We start from the raw sequence: 18811 nt of genomic DNA, 5'->3' as shown, positions 1-18811 counted from the left end.
TCTGATGTGAAGGACAGCTGAGAGAGCTGGGGCTGTTTGGAAGACTCAGAGGGGATCTAATTAGTACTTATCAATAGCTATGGGGCAGGTGTCAAGAGGATGGGGCCAGACTCTCCTTAGTGGTACCCAGCAACAAGACAATGGGCAACAGGCACAAGCTGGAACACAGGAAGATCCATCCCAACATGAGGAACAACTTCACTCTGCGCATGTCCAAGCCCTGGGCCAGGCTGCCCAAAGAGGCTGGGGAGTCTCCTTCTCTGGAGAGACCCCAAACCTGTGGTCCTGGACACAATCCTGTGTGACATGCTTGAGGTGGTCCCGCTTTAGCAGGGATAGACTACATGGTCTCCAGAGGTTCCTGTCAACCCCTGCCAGTCTGGAGTTCTGTATTATCAAAAAAGAAAGAACGCAACTTAAAAGTGTCTTGGCATTTTGGAGTTCAAGGTGCCTAGACCTAGAGATGAGAATGTGTCAACTCCAAATGTGAGAAAGGACACAGGAGACAAACACACAACCCTCCTCCTGGTAGTCCCTCTAGCCAGCCAATGTCCCACAAGCAAAGCCTCACCAAGGGTTCAGGAGCACAAAGCCAGCCCTGATCCTCTCCACCTGCCACCACAGCACAAAAGCCCTCGGGCAGTATTACAGACTCAAAGATTCAGAGGCCACATCCTTCAGCTTTAAAGATCTGGGCTCAGTTCTGGACTCCTCACCATATGAAGGACATCTTAAAGGTCTGCTGTTTAAACAGCCTCTTTCCCCAGATCAGAATCACATCATGATGAGGTTGGAAAAGACCTTTAAGAGATGGTGAGGTCCAGGAAGACAAGCTTTATCTCCAGGAATGAAAAAAGGATGACAAAACAGTGTCCATCTTCAAGGTGCGATGAAGCAACTGAGAAGCAGACCCCCAGGGAAAAGCCAGTGAGTTCTGTGAGAGCCTGAAGCAAGCAGAGGTGCTTCAATAAGAGCCTGCCTTTAAAAACAATTTATCTGCTTGTGGCCTTGACAGGTAATTAAGCACAAATCATCTGCTCATCTCCACACAAACGCTGGTTTCACACAGGACTCCTGACTTGTCCTGATGACTTCTCCATTCACAAAACTCAAAGGACATCCTGTTTGGGAGAGATGCCCCAGCTGAGAGAAGCCAGACCCAGTCTTCATGAAATCTATACTCATGCTACAAAACCAGCTACTTAATCCAAGGTGAAAGCTGCTGCTTTGAGGGAAGAAGGGAGGGCCAGAAAGCCAGAAAATAAAGCACTTTTTTCCCTACAACAGACTAGCAGAGAACTTCTGCTCCTCTGTGTAACATTCCCAGTTCGCCCTGTCATCACAAGCCATCCTTGACCAGCTTTTTCTACACCTTCCCCAGTTAAGGTTCTCTTCACTGCCCTGCCCAAGCACAGGAGAACCTGTGCACTCCTGTTCTGAGATGCTCAGCAGGAGCAGAGATGTGAGATAAGAATCACAGAATCACAGGGGTTGGAAGGGACCTTCAGAGCCAATCAGGTCCAACCCCCCTGCCAAAGCAGGGTCCCCAGGACAGGTCACAGGTCGGCGTCCAGACGGGGCTGGAATATCTCCAGAGAAGGAGACTCCACACTCCCTGGCCTGTCCCAGGGCTCCCTCATCCTCACAGGGTAAAAGTTCTTCCACATGTAGGTGAGGAACTTCCTATGCTCTAACTTGCAGCCACTGCCCCTTGTCCATGACAATAAACAATCACTCTCTCTGACCCTCAAGTTTACAGTGGTGAGCTGGGGGGGGACATCAGATGTGCTGCGACCAGCCCCTATCTATTAATTCCAGCACAAAAACAGCTCTCTCTGGTCCTCTCCAGGCCCTGTCATACTCCAAGAGATCCCCAGATAACTCAGTTATTAAAGCAACAGGAGCTCTCTGGGAAAACACAGGAGTTCCCAGTTTTGTTTTGGGGTTACTCTGCCCTCTTGAAAAGATACAGTATCAGTCCCAGAGATCAAATTCAGAGTCCAAAACAACCCCCCCACGTGCCTCTGGTTGAAGGCATGCAATACATCAAAGGGAACAGTGTATTAAGTATTCATCTGCACTCCAGCATTCACAGCAGGCCTTGGCCAAAGCTTTGGCATTGGGAGATGTTACAGCCCAGCTTTCAAAACAGCCCAAAAAAAGGGGAACAGGAAGAGGAAGGCAAAGGAAACAAATCCCACTGCATTACCTAGCAAGTGGAACAACACTGGTGTGCATTCTGCACGCTGTCTGCCCCAGGTACACACAGCTTCCCCAGAGCAGGACCTGCAAAGCTCACCTTTCAGCGCAAAAGGAGGTGCAGGACCAGGAAGAAAGGGGACCCATCCCAGGGGCAGGGTGCTGGTGAGCTTTCAGTGCTTCCTGAGCATTTGGAGGAGTACAGGAACAGGAGTCATTCCCGTTCCTGTGGTCTTCTGCCCACCCCTCTCCAGCCCCTTGCATGCCCACCTCCTGCCAGAACAAGCAGAGGCCCAACAGCACAAGGAGCCTGGGTTAAACACAGCCAAAGAAAGAGCATTACAGCGTGTCCAGCTCTGGGCCCCTCACTCCAAGAAGGACATTGAGGTCCTGAAGCATGTCCAGAGAAGGGCAACCAAGCTGGGGAAGGGGCTGGAGGGCAAATCATATGAGGAGCTGCTGAGGGAGCTGGGGGTGTTCAGCCTGGAGAAGAGGAGGCTGAGGGGAGACCTTCTCACCACCTACACTGCCCTGCCAGGAGGGTGCAGAGAGGTGGGTGATGGTCTCTTCAGCCAGGGGACAGGAGATGGGACAAGGGGAAATGGGCTCAAGCTGTGCCAGGGCAGGGTCAGCTCAGCTGTGAGGGAAAAGTTCTTCCCTGAAAGAGCTGTCAGGGTCTGGCACAGGCTGCCCAGGGAGGAGCTGAGTCACCTTCCCTGGATGTGTTTTAAAAAAGGGTAGATGAGGTACTTGGGGATCTGGTTTAGCTTAGGATGGGAATGGTTGGACTTGATGATCTTAAAGGTCTTTTCCAACCTTGTTATTCTGTGAACGTGGCACAGCTGGATGGACTGAGCAGCTCAATGCCAACAAGAGGTGGTCTTACAGTACCTATTCCCTCATCTCCCTGCTGCACAGCCCAAGCCAGCCCTGCAGCTTTGCTGGATCTTCCACAAGCTCAATCAAATCCCCTCACCCAGCAAGAAGCTAAGTCCATCCTTCCAGCTGCATCTGTTTTCAGTGACTCAAGTCACCAGACCACTGCAAAGGTGGGAGCACCAAGGAAGATGTGAGCATGGGGCGCTGGAGAGAGGAAGAGCTGCTTCTGGTGACTACAGATGGCTATGTTGGTGCTCCAGCCTGCACCCAGCTGAAGTTCCCAGCCCATTCTGCTCAGAGCTGCTCAGCCAGCACAAGGGCAGGGGTGGGAAGAAGCAAAATGTCCAGCTTAGAAGAGAGATCACAGAATCACCGGGGTTGGAAGGGACCTCAAGAGATCATCTTGTCCAACCCCCTGCTAAAGCAGTGTCCCAGATGATGGAAGGGAGATACAAAGAGGACACCAAAAGGGACTGAACATCCAGCACCTCTTCCAGCACAAGATACATGTGCTGTCAAGCAAAGCCAACAGCTTTAAGGACTCCTTGCTGAAGGATACTGCCAGCACAGAATTCAGAGGGTCTCAATGGGAAGCCAAGCAAGTACTTGGAAGCATTTTCTGTGATATCTGTGCATTCCAACCCAGCTTCCCAGCCAGAACCAGAACGAAAACCAGCAAGGCTGCATCACTTTCAAGTGGCCAGCACACTCACAGGAACACACCAAAACGCTGGTCACCTTCAAATCACACTTGAGTAAGACCAAAGGAGAGATGTGTCTTAACAGCCATGTTAAAAGTAACAGCAGTGCATCCCCTTAAGCATGTTTAATTATTAACACCACATTTCCTTCTCTGGAGATATTCCAGCCCCATCTGGATGCCGACCTATCCTAGGGATCCTGCTTTGGCAGGGGGGTTTGACTGAATCTCTTGAGGTCCCTTCCAACTCCTAACAATTCTGTCATTCCTTAGCAAGTAAAATACAGGGTCAAATAAATCCCTTCAAACCCTCTTAGGTCCTTCACTGACATCAGGCCCAGAGACCTCTTGGAGCCACCAGCAGGCTTGGCCAGCACCAAATGGCAGAGGAAGCAGCTGACCACCACACCAAAGCTGAACCATCTTTCCCACAGAAGGTCAGACAAAGAGAGGTCATCACAGCAGCCCTCCAGGCACAGACCTTGCCACACAGGAATTAAGTCTCTGTCCTGGAGAGCTTACAACTGAAGTAGCACCAAGCATGTAAATGGGAAGAGAGATCCAACTGGACAAGCCCAACAGCTCGCACGTACCCCTGCAGCAGGAGGTAAGCGTGAGCTCCTGCAATGTCACCACCAGCCAACAGATATTTTTTCCACTCCATGGAAATGGAGGAGACAGAGAATTAAGTCTTGGTCTGCTGTATTACACTGTGCAGAACTTCAGAGCTGGCAGCAAGGATCACCTGGAGAAGCATGCAGTAAGACCCACCGCACAGAGCCCAAAGCTAACGAAGTGAGCTATACCCAGAGGTGGAGCCAGCTCCAAAGAAACTGACCAACTCTGAAAGAGCATTGGGAAAAAAAGATGAAAACTAGATCACCTCATCAGTTAAATTAAGAACTCTGCCAGAGAAGTATCTGTCAGAACTCTTAACCATGATGAAAAGCCCTATAAAGTGGCCCAGGCTGTGGAGTAGCAACACACAGCTTCAGCTCCTCCAAACCATTTCAAACCAGACATGTACAGGTAGAGCTCTGGAGACTTTTAACAATCTGAAAAGGTTTCCATCCATCAGTTTAGAGCTTGTCTTGTTTCCCAACATTTCAGAAGCAAAAAGAACTACCATTTTTCCCTTCTCTTCCCGTGCTGCTTCACAGCTAATAGATCTATAAACAGCACGTTCTGAGCAGCGCTGATCAAAGAGCACTTAAAAACAGAGTCACTACTCCACAAGCACGGGCTCAATCACCAATATCCAAACCTTTTCATTTAGTGGTTGTTTATAACAAGCATGATAAGAGCACCTCCCATCACTGCTGCTAGTAAGAGCTGCTTTTTCCAGTTGAAATCCTAGCTTCACAAAGTTTATCATCAATGTTCATCACCAGCACAGAGACAAGTCTGAGAGACCCTAGGAATGTGTAACATACAATGCCCCTGTACTCTGTACTGGTGAGGCCACACCTCAAGTGTTGGGTCCAGTTCTGGGCCCCTCACTCCAAGAAGGGCATCGAGGCACTGGAGCGAGTCCAGAGAAGGGCAACCAGGCTGGGGAAGGGGCTGGAGGGAAGATCCTCTGAGGAGAGGCCAGGAGATGGGACAAGGGGAAATGGGCTCAAGCCAACCTGGTGAGTGAGTGAGTGAGTGAGTGAGTGAGTGAGTGAGTGAGTGAGTGAGTGAGTGAGTGAGTGAGTGAGTGAGTGAGTGAGTGTACACAGATCCTTCTTCAGACAAGTGTTTAACATACACACCAGCACCTACTCAGCAAGCTCTGAGTAGGACCGGATACTCCTCCCACTGCAAAAGTCTTACCCCTCTGGGGGGAAACAACTTCCCAACAAATCCAAGCACAAGGTGCAGTTTTGAAGCTTTCCTCTTAAACCAGCCCCTCCATCCTCCAGGATCGCTTAGGCTTGGGCTTCAAGGGTTCAGGCAAGGCACCACACAGAGGAGCTGGGTTACATGAACCATTGCCAGGCTAAGTGAGCTAGCACACACGCTTTCTCCTAGGGCTGCTGGAAGCAGACAGCAGGCTTGGTGTGGTAGGGGTTTGCTCTAAGTGAAGGCATTATGCTGATGCATGAGTGAGCACCAGCAAGCTCTGGGCTTCAGTCTCTTGGGATAAGCAAGCCCACTCATTTTATGTATATTTTTAAACACAAACTTCATATAAATGAAAGTGCTGGAAGGGAGCCCTGAGGAAAAGGACCTGGGGGGGACTCATGGGTGAGAAGCTGGACGTGAGCCACCAATGTGCATCTGCAGCCCAGAAGGCCAACCACATCCCGGGCTGTGTCACAAGGAGTGTGGCCAGCAGGTTGAGAGAGGGGATTCTGCCCCTCTGCTCTGCTCTGGGGAGACCTCATCTGCAGTGCTGTGTCCAGCTCTGGAGCCCTCAGCACATCAAGGACAAAGATCAATACAAGAAGGACACAGACCTGTTGGAGGGTGTCCAGAGGAGGCCACAAAAACAATCCAAGGGCTGGAGCCCCTCTCCTGTGAAGCCAGGCTGAGAGAGTTGGGGTTGTTCAGCCTGGAGAAGAGAAGGCTCTGGGGACAGACCTTACAGGGGCCTTCCAGTCCCTGAAAGGTGCCTGTAGGAAGCTGGGGAAGAACTGTTCCCGAGGGCATGGAGTGATGGGACGAGGGGTGATGGTTTTAAACTAGAAAATGGGAGACTTAGGTTGGATATTAGGAAGAAGCTCTTCCCTCTGAGGGTGGTGAGACCCTGGCACCAGTTGCCCAGAGAGGCAGGAGAGGCTCTATCCCTGGAGACATTCAGGGTCAGGCTGGATGAGTCTCTGGACAACCTGCCCTAGCTAAAGGTGTTCCTGCTCAGTGCAGGGTGGTACTAGATGGTCTCTGAAGGTCCCTGCCAACCCAATGCATCCCATGAAATACTGACCATTTCCTTATGCTCTGCAGCAAAGGGAGACGTGACTCCAACTTCCCTTTCAGAGGTAAAGACAGAGGTGGTGGCTTGAACACAAACCCCAGGCAGCTGCACTGTTCTGCACACAGAAGAGAGCATGCACATACAGAGCCTTTTCTCCCCACCCCTCAGAGCCTGAGTAGGCCATGCTAGCAGCATTTGGGAGTGGGAAGTACATAAGTACATTCTTTAAGTACACCGATTCCACTCCACAGAACCATTTGTTTTCCTCTTCTCTGCAAACACATCTGCCTAAGTGCTCCAGCTTCACAGGGTGCACATGGAGTTTGGAGCATCATCCATAGGGATTGTGTGTGGTTGGAAGAAAGCAGAGAGCTACAGCAGTTGTTAAGGGGGAAAAAAAAAACCCACCCCTGCAGAGTAGTCAAGTCTTTACTAGTCTGACAGTTCCTAAAATAATGTTGCTTCACTTAAGAATGAACAGGCTTCTATCTGATCTGCAGAACCTGACTAAAAGGTTCCTCTTTCCCCTGGCCAGAAAAAGCATCTTCAGAAGTTTCTGAATACCTCACCAGAACAGCTGAACCCTGCCAAATGACTTTCATAGGAAGAGGAGGAGGCAGAAAGCCACCTCCTCACATGTGAAAAAAGAAGAAATCTCGAGGATGTAGATGAAAAAAGTGAGTTTCTAGGATTCAGAGCTCTGTGTGGCTACCTCATTAGTTTACAGAAAGGCACATGTACTAAAATCTTGGACTCTGAAGAGCATTTCCTCCTCCTCCTCCTCCTCACTTGTTTGATTAATGAATATTTTGAATAAAAAACCCCAGTTTCTGCCTGGAATTTGCCAATCCCTGGAAAGCACCATTATTAGGCAGCATCAACCATATGCATGCACCTCTGAACAGCACAGCAGTCGGCTGCCTGGTGATATGAGCAAAGATTGATGCCTCTGTAGAGAATTGCTGAGGAGAAACCCAAAATTCCCCTACGCCACTCATTGTATTTATGCAGTAAACATCATTACACTCACTTGAAAAGCACAGTATTTCCCACAAGGAAAAGTTTAAAGTTCCATAATTACACTGTAATTAAATCTTGCCTTACAAGTCATGTGAGCCTGAAATCTTCACCAATCTTCAAATGCAAAAGCAGCAGTGGAGCCATAACCACCCCTGCACAGCCACAGGCTTACAGATTCACAGGGCTGGAAACGACCTTTAAGATCAAGTCCAACCATTCCAGTCTTAAGCTAAACCATATCCCTGAGCACCTCATCTACCTGGGAAGAAATAACTGCTTGAATCAGTTATTTGACCAGATGATCTGTTGGAGAGGAGCTTGGTGGAGGAGGACCTGGGGAGCCTGGTGGGTGACAAAGTGGCCATGAGCCAGCAGTGTGCCCTGGGGGCTGAGAGAGCCAATTGGATCCTGGGGGGCATCAAGAGGATTGTGGCCAGCAGGTCACAGGAAGGGATCCTCCCCCTCTGCTCTGCCCTGGTCAGGCCCCACCTGGAGTATTGTGTCCAGTTCTGGGCTCCCTGGGATAAAAAAAAGACAGGGATCTCCTTGAGAGAGTCCAGAGTAGGCTATGGAGATGATTAAGGGCCTGGACCATCTCCCCTGTGAGGAAAGGCGGAGTGAGCTGGGACTGTTCAGCCTGGAGAAAAGAAGACCAAAGGGACCTTATTAATATTTATCAGTATCTGAAGTATGGGATGCAAGGGCCAGCCCCTTTTCAGTGCTCTGTGGAGACAGGACAAGGGGCAATGGCTGCAAGTTGGAGCACAGGGAGTTCCACACCAACATGGGGAAGAACTTTTACCCAGTGAGGGTGAGGGAGCCCTGGGACAGGCTGCCCAGGGGGGTGTGGAGTCTCCTTCTCTGGAGATATTCCAACCCCGTCTGGACACCGACCTGTGTGACCTGTCCTAGGGAGCTGCTTTGGCAGCGGGTTGGACCTGATGGGCTCTGGGGGTCCCTTCCAAGCCCTGTGATTCATCTACCATTTTTTTTAAACACACCCAGGGAGGGTGACTCAGCCCCTCCCTAAGCAGCCTGTGCCAGGCCTGGACAACTCTTTCAGTAAAAAATTTTCTTCCAATATCTAATCTAAAGCTGCCCTGGCTCAGCTTCCTGCCTCCCGTTAGGCCCAGGCACACCATCGCCTCCCGTTAGGCCCAGGCACACCATCGCCTCCCGTTAGGCCCAGGCACACCATCGCCTCCCGTTAGGCCCAGGCACACCATCGCCTCCCGTTAGGCCCAGGCACCTCCTAGCCAGGATTTGTAGGCTTAGGGGTTCATCTGCTGTTGCTTTTCCCCCCTTATGCTTTATCACCTCCCAACCCTTACAAAGAAACACACACCTCTGTTGGCTAAACACAGATGGAAGGGGAAAACCCCCCCCACTCTTCAGATTTGATCTTCAAATTTTCAACACAAAGAATGTCATTCTTAGGACATGAGGCAGCAGGACAGGCAGTGGTTGTGCTTCCCTTGCCAGGAGCTTGCAGAGAGTAGGAAAATGCAGCACCTTTGGCATTGCATGCCATGGCTACAGACCACCCTCCACCCCCCAAGGACTATAAGCACCTACGCGTTCCAAAGAGAGAAAAAGAGTAGCCAGAGTTGCTTGAAGCTAACAGGATGCTTCATGAAGTGTCCAACTCCTCCTTATTCTAAAGGATGTTCTCGCTTCCCACAGTACTTCCCTGACTCAGGGCCTAAACACACGCCTGCAGGCAGAAGATTACATTCTGGCAATGGGTTTTTTTCCCTTGCAATGACAGTGCTCAGCTTTTCCTGGCAGGGAGCAGAGCAATCCAAGAGCCCAGCCTTCCTTCCCAGGTATTCCCACTCCTAAGCACCCTTTTGTTACATCTGCAAGGCAAGTCACAATTTTGCCTGGAAGCCAGCTATCTGATCCCAGAATAACAAGGATGGAAGAGACCTTTGAGATCATCAAGTCCAACCATTCCCATCCAAAGCTAAACCAGATCCCTGAGCACCTCATCTACCCTTTTTTAAAACACATCCAGGGAAGGTGACTCAGCCCCTCCCTGGGCAGCCTGTGCCAGGCCCTGACAACTCTTTCAGGGAAGAACTTTTCCCTCACAGCTGAGCTGACCCTGCCCTGGCACAGCTTGAGCCCATTTCCCCTTGTCCCATCTCCTGTCCCATGGCTGAAGAGACCATTGCCCACCTCTCTGCACCGTCCTGTCAGGTCAGTGTAGGTGGTGATAAGGTCTCCCTTCAGCCTCCTCTTCTCCAAACTGAACATCCCCAACTCCCTCAGCTGCTCCTCAGAGGATTTGCCCTCCAGCCTCTTCCCCAGCCTGGCTGCCCTTCTCTGGACACACACCAAGACCTTGATGTCCTTCTTGGGAGTGAGGGGCCTAGAACTGGACACAAATGAGCCAGGGTATTCTCAGTTCCTTGCCAGCACGGAGAGAGAAATGTGCTGTTGTACATTTAAAGAGGGAAAAAAAGGCTTTCAGAAGCATTACCCCTGGTTTTCAGCACTGAGGTCACATCTAGCTGTGTGTCAGGCAGCCTCAGTAATTCCCAGCTCTGCTGCAAAGTGACGTTTCAGCCAAAGAAAAAAATCCCCTATCGTCTTTGGGAAGAAAGACACCATGGATACAGATGGACGTTGCATGCTGGCAGCGAGTCATGCCACAAAGCCTTCTGAAATCTGTGCTGCACACATATAGACATCTCAGAGTGAGTGGCTCCAAAAATCCTTGGTCTGAGCTTGACGTTTTAGGCTTCAAAAGATGCTATCAAGAAGTGAAAAACTCCAATAGCAATTTCTTCAATGGACCTACGAGTTTTCAAACCCAGGCAACCACAATGAGTTTCAGCCTGGAGAAAAGCAGCCTGAGAGGGGATCTGATCAATGTTTATCAATATCTGAAGGGTGGGACACAGGGGGACATGGCCAGCCTCTTCTCAGTGTCTGTGGGGACAGGACAAGGGGCCATGGCCTCAAGTTGGAGCACAGGGACTTCCACACCAATCTGGGGAAGAACTTCTTCCCAGTGAGGGAGCCCTGGGACAGACTGCCCAGGGGGTGTGGAGTCTCCTTCTCTGGAGATATTCCAGCCCCATCTGGACACTGACCTGTGTGACCTGTCCTAGGGAGCTGCTTTGGCAGGGGGTTAGACCCCTTCTTTGGGGATCCCTTCCAACTCCTGTGATTCTGGGAGTGCCAAGATGCTTTCCACTGCTTCTCCCCCTTGGAAAGGCTGGACAGGCTATATGCCAGTTGAGGGTGAACCCAGAAGCCTCACATACACCAATAGGGCCAGAAAAATAGAAGCATTTTGACTATGAAAGTCCTGTTTTACACCAATTTATATAGAGCTCCCTTTGTTTTCAGCACTTACTTGGGGAGGGCAAGAAAAAAAAGCCAGAACCAAAAGCAAAACAGCAGAGATTTCAATCCACCTTCACCTGTACCTTCAGTTTGTCTAATCAGTATTAATTGTCACCAGTTTCCCAGTTCCTCTCATGAAAATTTATAATACCCGGGCCTTAGGAAAAGCCCTAAGTCAATTGGGAGCCCCACGTCTCCAGACCCAGAAAGGCAAGCAGCTAATTAAAACAATTGTGTGGGAGCCTGTGTGAGGAATAAGGGAGGGCTGGGCCACACCAGGCTTTGGATGGGTGTCCACATACAGAAAGACACTATTTAAAGCCACAGCAGCTTTGAGAAGCCAGGCAACATTCATAGCTCCTCAGCCTACTCCAGAAAACACTCACACACACACCCCTCTCAGTGTTTTATAAGCTCTTCCTTAGAGAAGCCACCACAGGTTTGCAATATTCCAGAGAGTGGTGAGGGGCTGGAACAGGCTGCCCAGAGTGGGAGTGGATGTCCTGTCCCTGGGGGTGTTCAAGGCCAGGTTGGATGGGGCCCTGGGCAACCCTGTGTAGCTCCAGGCCTGGAGGTTGGTGGCCCTGCCTGTGGCACGGGGTTGGAGCTCTGTGATCCTTGGGGTCCCTTCCAAACCAGACCAGTCTGTGATTCTATGATTCCTCTTGTGGGGAGGTTAGGCTTCAAAAAAGGTGGGGATCTGGGCAAAATCCCAGAGCTAGTCTTCGAAATCTTTATCCCTGAGCCTGAGATTGACATACAGGACGCTCGTGAGCACACTGACACCTTGGCAGGGCCAGCTGCCTGGCCAGTGCCCAACTCCTCCCCTCACAGTCTCACTTACCGATCGATACTCGTAATAGATCTTATCATATTCAATGCCTCCAATTGTGATCTCTGGGATGTAGCGAGGGATGGCTACAGGTTCCAGCACTCCATCTTTGTCCTGCACGCTGAGGGGAAAGAGAAAAAAAAGAGCTGTCAGTCCACCTGAACTCCACATCAATTCGAGTCGGAGCAAATATTGAAGAACTACTTTGACAGAGCCCTGGGACAGGCTGCCCAGGGGGTGTGAAGTCTCGTTCTCTGGAGATATTCCAGCCCCGTCTGGATGCCGACCTGTGCAATATGAGCCAGGGAACTGCTTTGGCAGGGGGTTGGACCCAATGGGTTCTGGGGGGTCCCTTCAAACCCCTGTGATTCTGTGGTTAAGGATTATTTCCACATGTTTGTGCTGTTTTCTGGTTCTGAATACACAGTCCTCCTCTTCCCACAGCTGCTTTGCTGGGTTTTTTCACCTCTTGAATCATAGCATCAGAGAAACACAGACTGGTCTGGGTTGGAAGGGACCCAAAAGATCACAGAGCTCCAACCCCCTGCCACAGGCAGGGCCACCAACCTCCACGCCTAGAGCTACACAAAGTTGCCCAGGGCCCCATCCAACCTGGCCTTGAACACCTCCAAGGATGGGGCACCCACCCCCTCTCTGGGCAGCATGTTCCAGCCCCTCACCGCTCTCTCTGGAAAGAACTTTCCTCTAATATCTAATCTAAACCTTCCTTCCTTCAGCTTCATTCCATCCCCCTTGTCCTGCCAGTCTCTGCCCTTTAACAAGCTGATTCCCCTCCTGTTTCTCTGCTCCCTTCAGGGACTGGAAGGCTGCAATGAGGTCCCCCTGCAGCCTTCTCTTCTCCAGGCTGAACAAGCCCAGCTCTCTCAGCCTCTCTCCATAGGGGAGGTGCTCCAGCCCTCTGATCATCTTCGTTGCCTCCAGTTTGTTCCTTCTCCAACTTCTCCCTGCTCCTCCAGTCCCTCTCCCAAGTTTTTCATCCCTTGGACAAGTGGTTTTATTGAAAACACTACCTGGCTACATCAACTTCATTTAAATACCCTCTGTTCAATTAGTTTTCACAAACCAACCCTCACAAGGATTAAAGGCAGTAGCTCTTCCAGGGTTTGGAAGCAGGAGATGACTCCAGCATCCTGCTAGAGTAACTGGAGAACACTTGCTGCAGCAGCTGGAACAACAGGTACCTGGATTCCCCAAAAAACTCCACGCTGCACAGCACCAGCACTTGCAAACATCCCAAATTCAAAATGTCTGAGAAGCTGCTGGAAAGCTGCCTTACTCACAACCAGATGAGGCATGGACCAACAGTGCCGCCTCTAGGGGGTTGGGAAGAAGTACACCCGCTTGTGCCAAACGGGGACCACATTCTAACTCAGCACCTGAAACTCCCCAAGTCCTGGAATTCCCAGAGAATGGCATTTCTACACCAGTATTTACAGAATCACAAGGCTGGAAAAGACCTTTGAAGATCATCAAGTCCAACCATTCCTATCCTAAGCTAAACCAGATCCCTGAGCACCTCATCTACCCTTTTTTTTAAAACACATCCAGAGAAGGTGACTCAGCCCCTCCCTGGGCAGCCTGTGCCAGGCCCTGACAACTCTTTCAGGGAAGAACTTTTCCCTCACAGCTGAGCTGACCCTGCCCTGGCACAGCTTGAGCCCATTTCCCCTTGTCCCATCTCCTGTCCCCTGGCTGAAGAGACCATCGCCCACCTCTCTACAACCTCCCTTCAGGTAGTTGTAGACTATGACAAGGTCTCCCCTCAGCCTCCTCTTCTCCAGGCTGAACATCCCCACCTCCCTCAGCTGCTCCTCATATGATTTTCCCTCCAGCCCCTTCCCCAGCCTGGTTGCCCTTCTCTGGACTCGCTCCAGCACCTCGATGCCCTCCTTGAAGTGAGGAGCCCAGAACCGGACACAGCACTCGAGGTGCAGCCTCACCTGTGCCCAGTACAGGGGCACTGATGATTTTTCCCTCATTCGTGAGAGGAGGGGAAAGGAAAAATGCTCCTGGCTTCCACCACATGCACATGAAGCTGGGAGGGCAGCAGCTCCTGCATCCTGCTCTCACGTTACCGCTCTCCTCCACTCCTGTGCTCACCCAGCAGGCACAAAGGGCTGTGTGGGCTGTCTCACCCATGTGTCTTTCCTCACCTGTCATTCTTCCCTCACCCATTTTCTCCAGAACTTCACAAAGGCAGGACAATGGCATACAGACCTCCTCCTGCCAAAGGGACTCTGTCTCTGCTGTTTGGTTAGGTGGAACAAGCACTCCATGCCCAAGGTGAGCTAACACCACTCCCTCGGGGAACACCAAATGCAACAAATGCCAAGAACCAACAGAGGTTTCCAAGAAAAATGGGTCTGCAAGAGAAGGTGAGAAGGTCCAAAAGAAGCTCTTCAAACGTCTAAAAAAGGCACTGCAAGACAAAGCCAGAAAGAGCTGCCCCCCTTCAAGCAGGAGATAAGGCAGCTACTAAAGGAAGCGGCTTTGATAGCGCCACAAGCTTTCCAACCAAAGGTCTGTGAGGGGCTGGAACAGGCTGCCCAGAGAAGGGGTGGGTACCCCGTCCCTGGGGGTGTTCATGGACAGGCTGGATGGGGCCCTGGGCAGCCTTGTGTAGCTCCAGGCCTGGAGGCTGGTGTCCCTGCCTGTGGCACGGGGTTGGAGCTCTGTGATCCTTGGGGTCCCTTCCAATCCAGACCAGTTTGTGATTCTGTGATTCTATGTTTTGAGACTCCAGGGCAAGAAGCTTCAAAGCCAGTACACCCAGTCCTGTTGTTTGACATCAGCAGAGGCAAATGTTGAGACACACGTTCTCCCTGTGCTGAGTGTGCTCTGCTAAAGAGATGAAGGGTCCCTCTCCCCCACTCAGCCCCACGCATTCTCCTTGCAGAGGGTCATTTAACCAGAGCAAAAAGCAGTGTTAAGAGGGCTTGATAAATTACTAGTTACAGTACATAAAGTGTCCTGCAGCAACAGCCTCAAGATAGGTCTGATGTCACAGAATCGCAGTGTTAGGGGTTGGCAGGGACCTCAAAAGCTCACCCAGTCCAAACCCCTGCCAAAGCAGGGTCACCCAGCCTACATCCCACAGGAACACATCCAGGTGGGGTTTGAATGTCTCCAGAGGAGGAGTCTCCTCAGCCTCTCTGGGCAGTCTGTCCCAGGGCTCTGTCACCCTCACAGTGACAAAATTCCTCCTTATATTTCCATGGAGCTTCCTCTGCTCCAGCTTCCTGTGCCCCTTGTACTGTTGTTCACATCCCTGGCTCCAGCCTCCTGACTCTCACCTTTGACATGTTTATAGACATCAATGAGGTCACTCCTCAACTTGAGGATTTGCCACACAGGGTTGGTGGCACACCAACAATTAAGGAAAACCTCTGAAAGATGACAGTGACAGGCTTTCATGGCTGGATTATTTTGGAATGAAAATCTATCCCCTTGTCATAGTTAAAACACCACCTAGCTTTAAGTTAAATTAGTGGTGGCTTAAAGCCAAAACCTTTCCCAAACTCACTCCATCCTGCTCTGACAAACTATGAGGGAGCTGCAGGGGTGTCAGATTTAACTGTGGACTTGTCTGATGAGGCAAGCCAAGGGCAGCAAGCTCCCCACACCACCTGGTGAAGTAACACAGGTGAGGTGACACAAGCTCCAGCTCGTCTTTCCAAAGCATTATTCCTTTGGCAACACATGTGGAGTGTTCCATTTCACTGGGAAGGGCAGAGAACTTGGGGACATCTCAAAAAGCCAGCACAATGGGGTCTGAGGGACACAGCACTTGGAGAGAGAGAAATGATGAGGAGAGTATCCTCCAGGAGATCCCTCTGGCTTACATAAACCTTCCATCAAGCCATGCCTTGGTCCCACAACCACACTGCTCCATACTAGGGCAAAGGGGAGAGAACTTAAGGGGCGAGGCAGGGAGATAGAAGGTAGATTTATGCAACTGATTTTATACTGGTGCAGCTCACTGGTCTGATTAGCATACTGATTTGCATTACTAAAGGAATTGGTAACCCCAAACAACAACATTTCTGTGCATTAGACCTTGCACACACACAATGAGAAAAGTTCTCCTCACCCCTGGCCATGGATGCCCTTCCTCCCAGAGGAGCTGTAACCAGTTGGAGGTGGAAGAGGTGAAGCTGCCAACAGGCAAGCCAGCACTGGAGCTGGGAGGTTAGCAAAGGGCTAAACTGCAGATGAAAAGCGCCCCACAATGCCAAATACCTGCTGCAGCCTTCCAGAAGCACCCAGGAGAGGGCAGCCTGTGGCAGCAGATGGAACAGGCAGCCCAACAGGAATACCCTAGAAAACTAGAAGGCACAGGACACAAGCAGGTCTGCAGAAGGCTGGGTACCACAGGCTCACTTGGGCATGGGGTGGCGGGGGCGGGGGGGAACGAGGCAGTCGGGGAGGAAAGCATCAGCTTCAACATCCAGGAGCTAGCACCTGAGATTGACATTTGACCCTCGGGGATGCAATCCCAGCAGCAGACTCCCTGCAATGTCACCTGCTCCCAGGCTAGGGACAAGGATCCACCAAAACCCAACAATTATAGAGGGTCAGAAGGGACCCCAAGGATCACAGAGCTCCAACCCCCCTGCCACAGGGCAGGGCAACCAACCTCCACGCCTGGAGCTACACAAGGTTGCCCAGGACCCCATCCAACCTGGCCCCAGGGACAGGGCATCCACCCCCTCTCTGGGCAGCCTGTTCCAGCCCCTCACCACTCTTTAAAAAACTTCCCCCTAATCTCTCATCTAATCCTTCCCTCCCTCAGCTTCACTCCATCCGCCTTGTCCTGCCATTGTCTATCCTTTGAAAAAGCTGATTCCCCTTCTATTTCTCTGCTCCCTTCAGGGACTGGAAGGCTGCAATGAGGTCCCCCTGCAGCCTTCTCTTCTCCAGGCTGAACAAGCCCAGCTCTCTCAGCCTCTCTCCATATGGGAGGTGCTCCAGCCCTCTGATCAAATTCCCTACTCAACAGTCCCACATCTTCCTTGTACTGGGGCCCCAGCTCTGGACACAGGACTCCAGCTGGGGTCTCCCGAGGGCAGAGCAGAGAGGGACAATCCCCTCCCTGTCCCTGCTGCCACCCCTCTCCTGATGGAGCCCAGGATACCATCGCCCTTCCAAGCTGCAAGAGCACACTGCTGGCTCATAGGAAGTTTCTCATCCACCAGAACCCCCAGGTCCTTCTCCTCAGGGCTGCTCTCCAGGAGCTCTTCTGCCAGGCTGTAAATATGTCTGGGATTCCTCCAGCCCAAGTGCAACACCTGACACTTTGCACTGTTGAACCTCATTAGGTTCACCCAGGCCCAGCTTTCCAGAAAGTCAGGATCCCTCTGGAAACAACCCTTGAAGTGCTGACTTTGAAGTCCCCTTCTGTGGAGGATGAACAACAGAACTGCAGTATTTCATTCTAAGAATTAGGATTAAAGTCTGCATTTAGGATTATTCACTGGGAGCACAGGGAAAGGATGAGACAAGGACTTCTTGAGCAGTCACTCAACTTTGCCTGCTTCCTTTTCTCCCCTAAGCTCCACTCAGCCAGCTTCCTGACTGCCAAAGATTTGAAACTCCAACAGAATATAAAAAAATTGACTAACTTTATTAAACGCCACTCCAAACACTGCCAAATCTTCCACAGCACCACATGTAAGACTTGCTAAAAGGTGACTCTTGTCACCAAGGGTGTCCTGTTGCCAGGGCAGGAGAGGAAACACCATGACAACTACATAAACATTCCATTTTCAAAACAAAATCCTTTCCTGTGACTACCCAGGAACAGCAACAGTCAAAGATACCTTCCCAAAAGTAATGGCCATAGGTCACGACACCTGGAGAGTGCCTGTATTCATTAATGGAATGGGATCATAGAATCACAGTGGTCTGGGCTGGGAGGGACCCCAAGGATCACAGAACTTCAACCCCCCCTGCCACAGGCAGGGCCACCAACCTCCAGGCCTGGAGCTACACAAGGTTGCCCAGGGCCCCAGCCAACCTGGCCTTGAACATCCCCAGGGACGGGGCACCCACCCCCTCTCTGGGCAGCCTGTTCCAGCCCCTCACCACTCTCTGTAAAAAACTTCCCTCTAATATCTAACTGAAACCTTCCCTCCTTTACCTTTAATCCACCCGCCTTGTCCTACCCTTTTTAAAAGTCAATTCCCCTCTATTTATCTGGAGTATCTTGTCTAAGCAGTTAACAGCAGCAGCAAAGTGCCAGGCTGTATCATGGTGCCAAGCACCAGCATTACCAAAGCCTGCTGGCTTTAAATGAGTCAGAGCACAAACATAAGCCTAGCTTTAAAACCTCCAGGTTTTAGCCATTTTCCCTGGGACCTGGTGCTCAGCACTGTTAATGGAAAGCATCATACTCACTAAAGCCTTAAATGATGGAAAGAAACATCATCCTGCTCAAGCCACGGCCCCTTGTCAAACTTCAGGTACTCGATGTCTTCAATCACCTGGAATCAAAAGATAAAAAGCACACTAAGAGGTGGTCTGACCACAACACCTGAAGATGTAAACACATGCCCCCCCCCATCAATAAAATAATTAGAAGATCACAGAATCACAGGGGTTGGAAGGGACCCCCAGAGCCCATGGGGTCCAACCCCCTGCCAAAGCTGCTCCCTAGGACAGGTCACACAGGTTGGCATCCAGACGGGGCTGGAATATCTCCAGAGAAGGAGACTCCACACCCCCCTGGGCAGCCTGTCCCAGGGCTCCCTCACCCCCACTGGGAAGAAGTTCTTCCCCATGTTGGTGCGGAACTTCCTGGGCTCCAACTTGAGGCCATTGCCCCTTGTCCTGTCCCCACAGAGCACTGAGAAGAGCCTCACCATGTCCCCCTGTGTCCCACCCTTAAGATATTGAAAACTATTGA

General features: G+C 51.1%; 1 protein-coding gene across 1 annotated transcript in view; it reads right to left on the bottom strand.

The window, feature by feature from the left end:
* Positions 1-18811, bottom strand: part of NDUFA10 (NADH:ubiquinone oxidoreductase subunit A10) — a 48541-nt gene that overhangs the window by 2331 nt on the left and 27399 nt on the right. The window contains exons 8-9 of the mRNA XM_084264943.1: positions 18304-18389; positions 11899-12007 (exon numbers count right to left, since the gene is read on the bottom strand). Of these exons, the coding sequence (XP_084121069.1) occupies positions 11899-12007; positions 18304-18389 (195 nt within the window). The remainder of the gene's footprint in view (positions 1-11898; positions 12008-18303; positions 18390-18811) is intronic.

Source organism: Gallinula chloropus, assembly GCF_964237585.1.
Source record: "Gallinula chloropus genome assembly, chromosome: 5".
Lineage (NCBI taxonomy): Eukaryota > Metazoa > Chordata > Aves > Gruiformes > Rallidae > Gallinula > Gallinula chloropus.
Note: the sequence above shows the minus strand (reverse complement) of the source record. Positions and strands in the feature narration are given on the sequence as shown.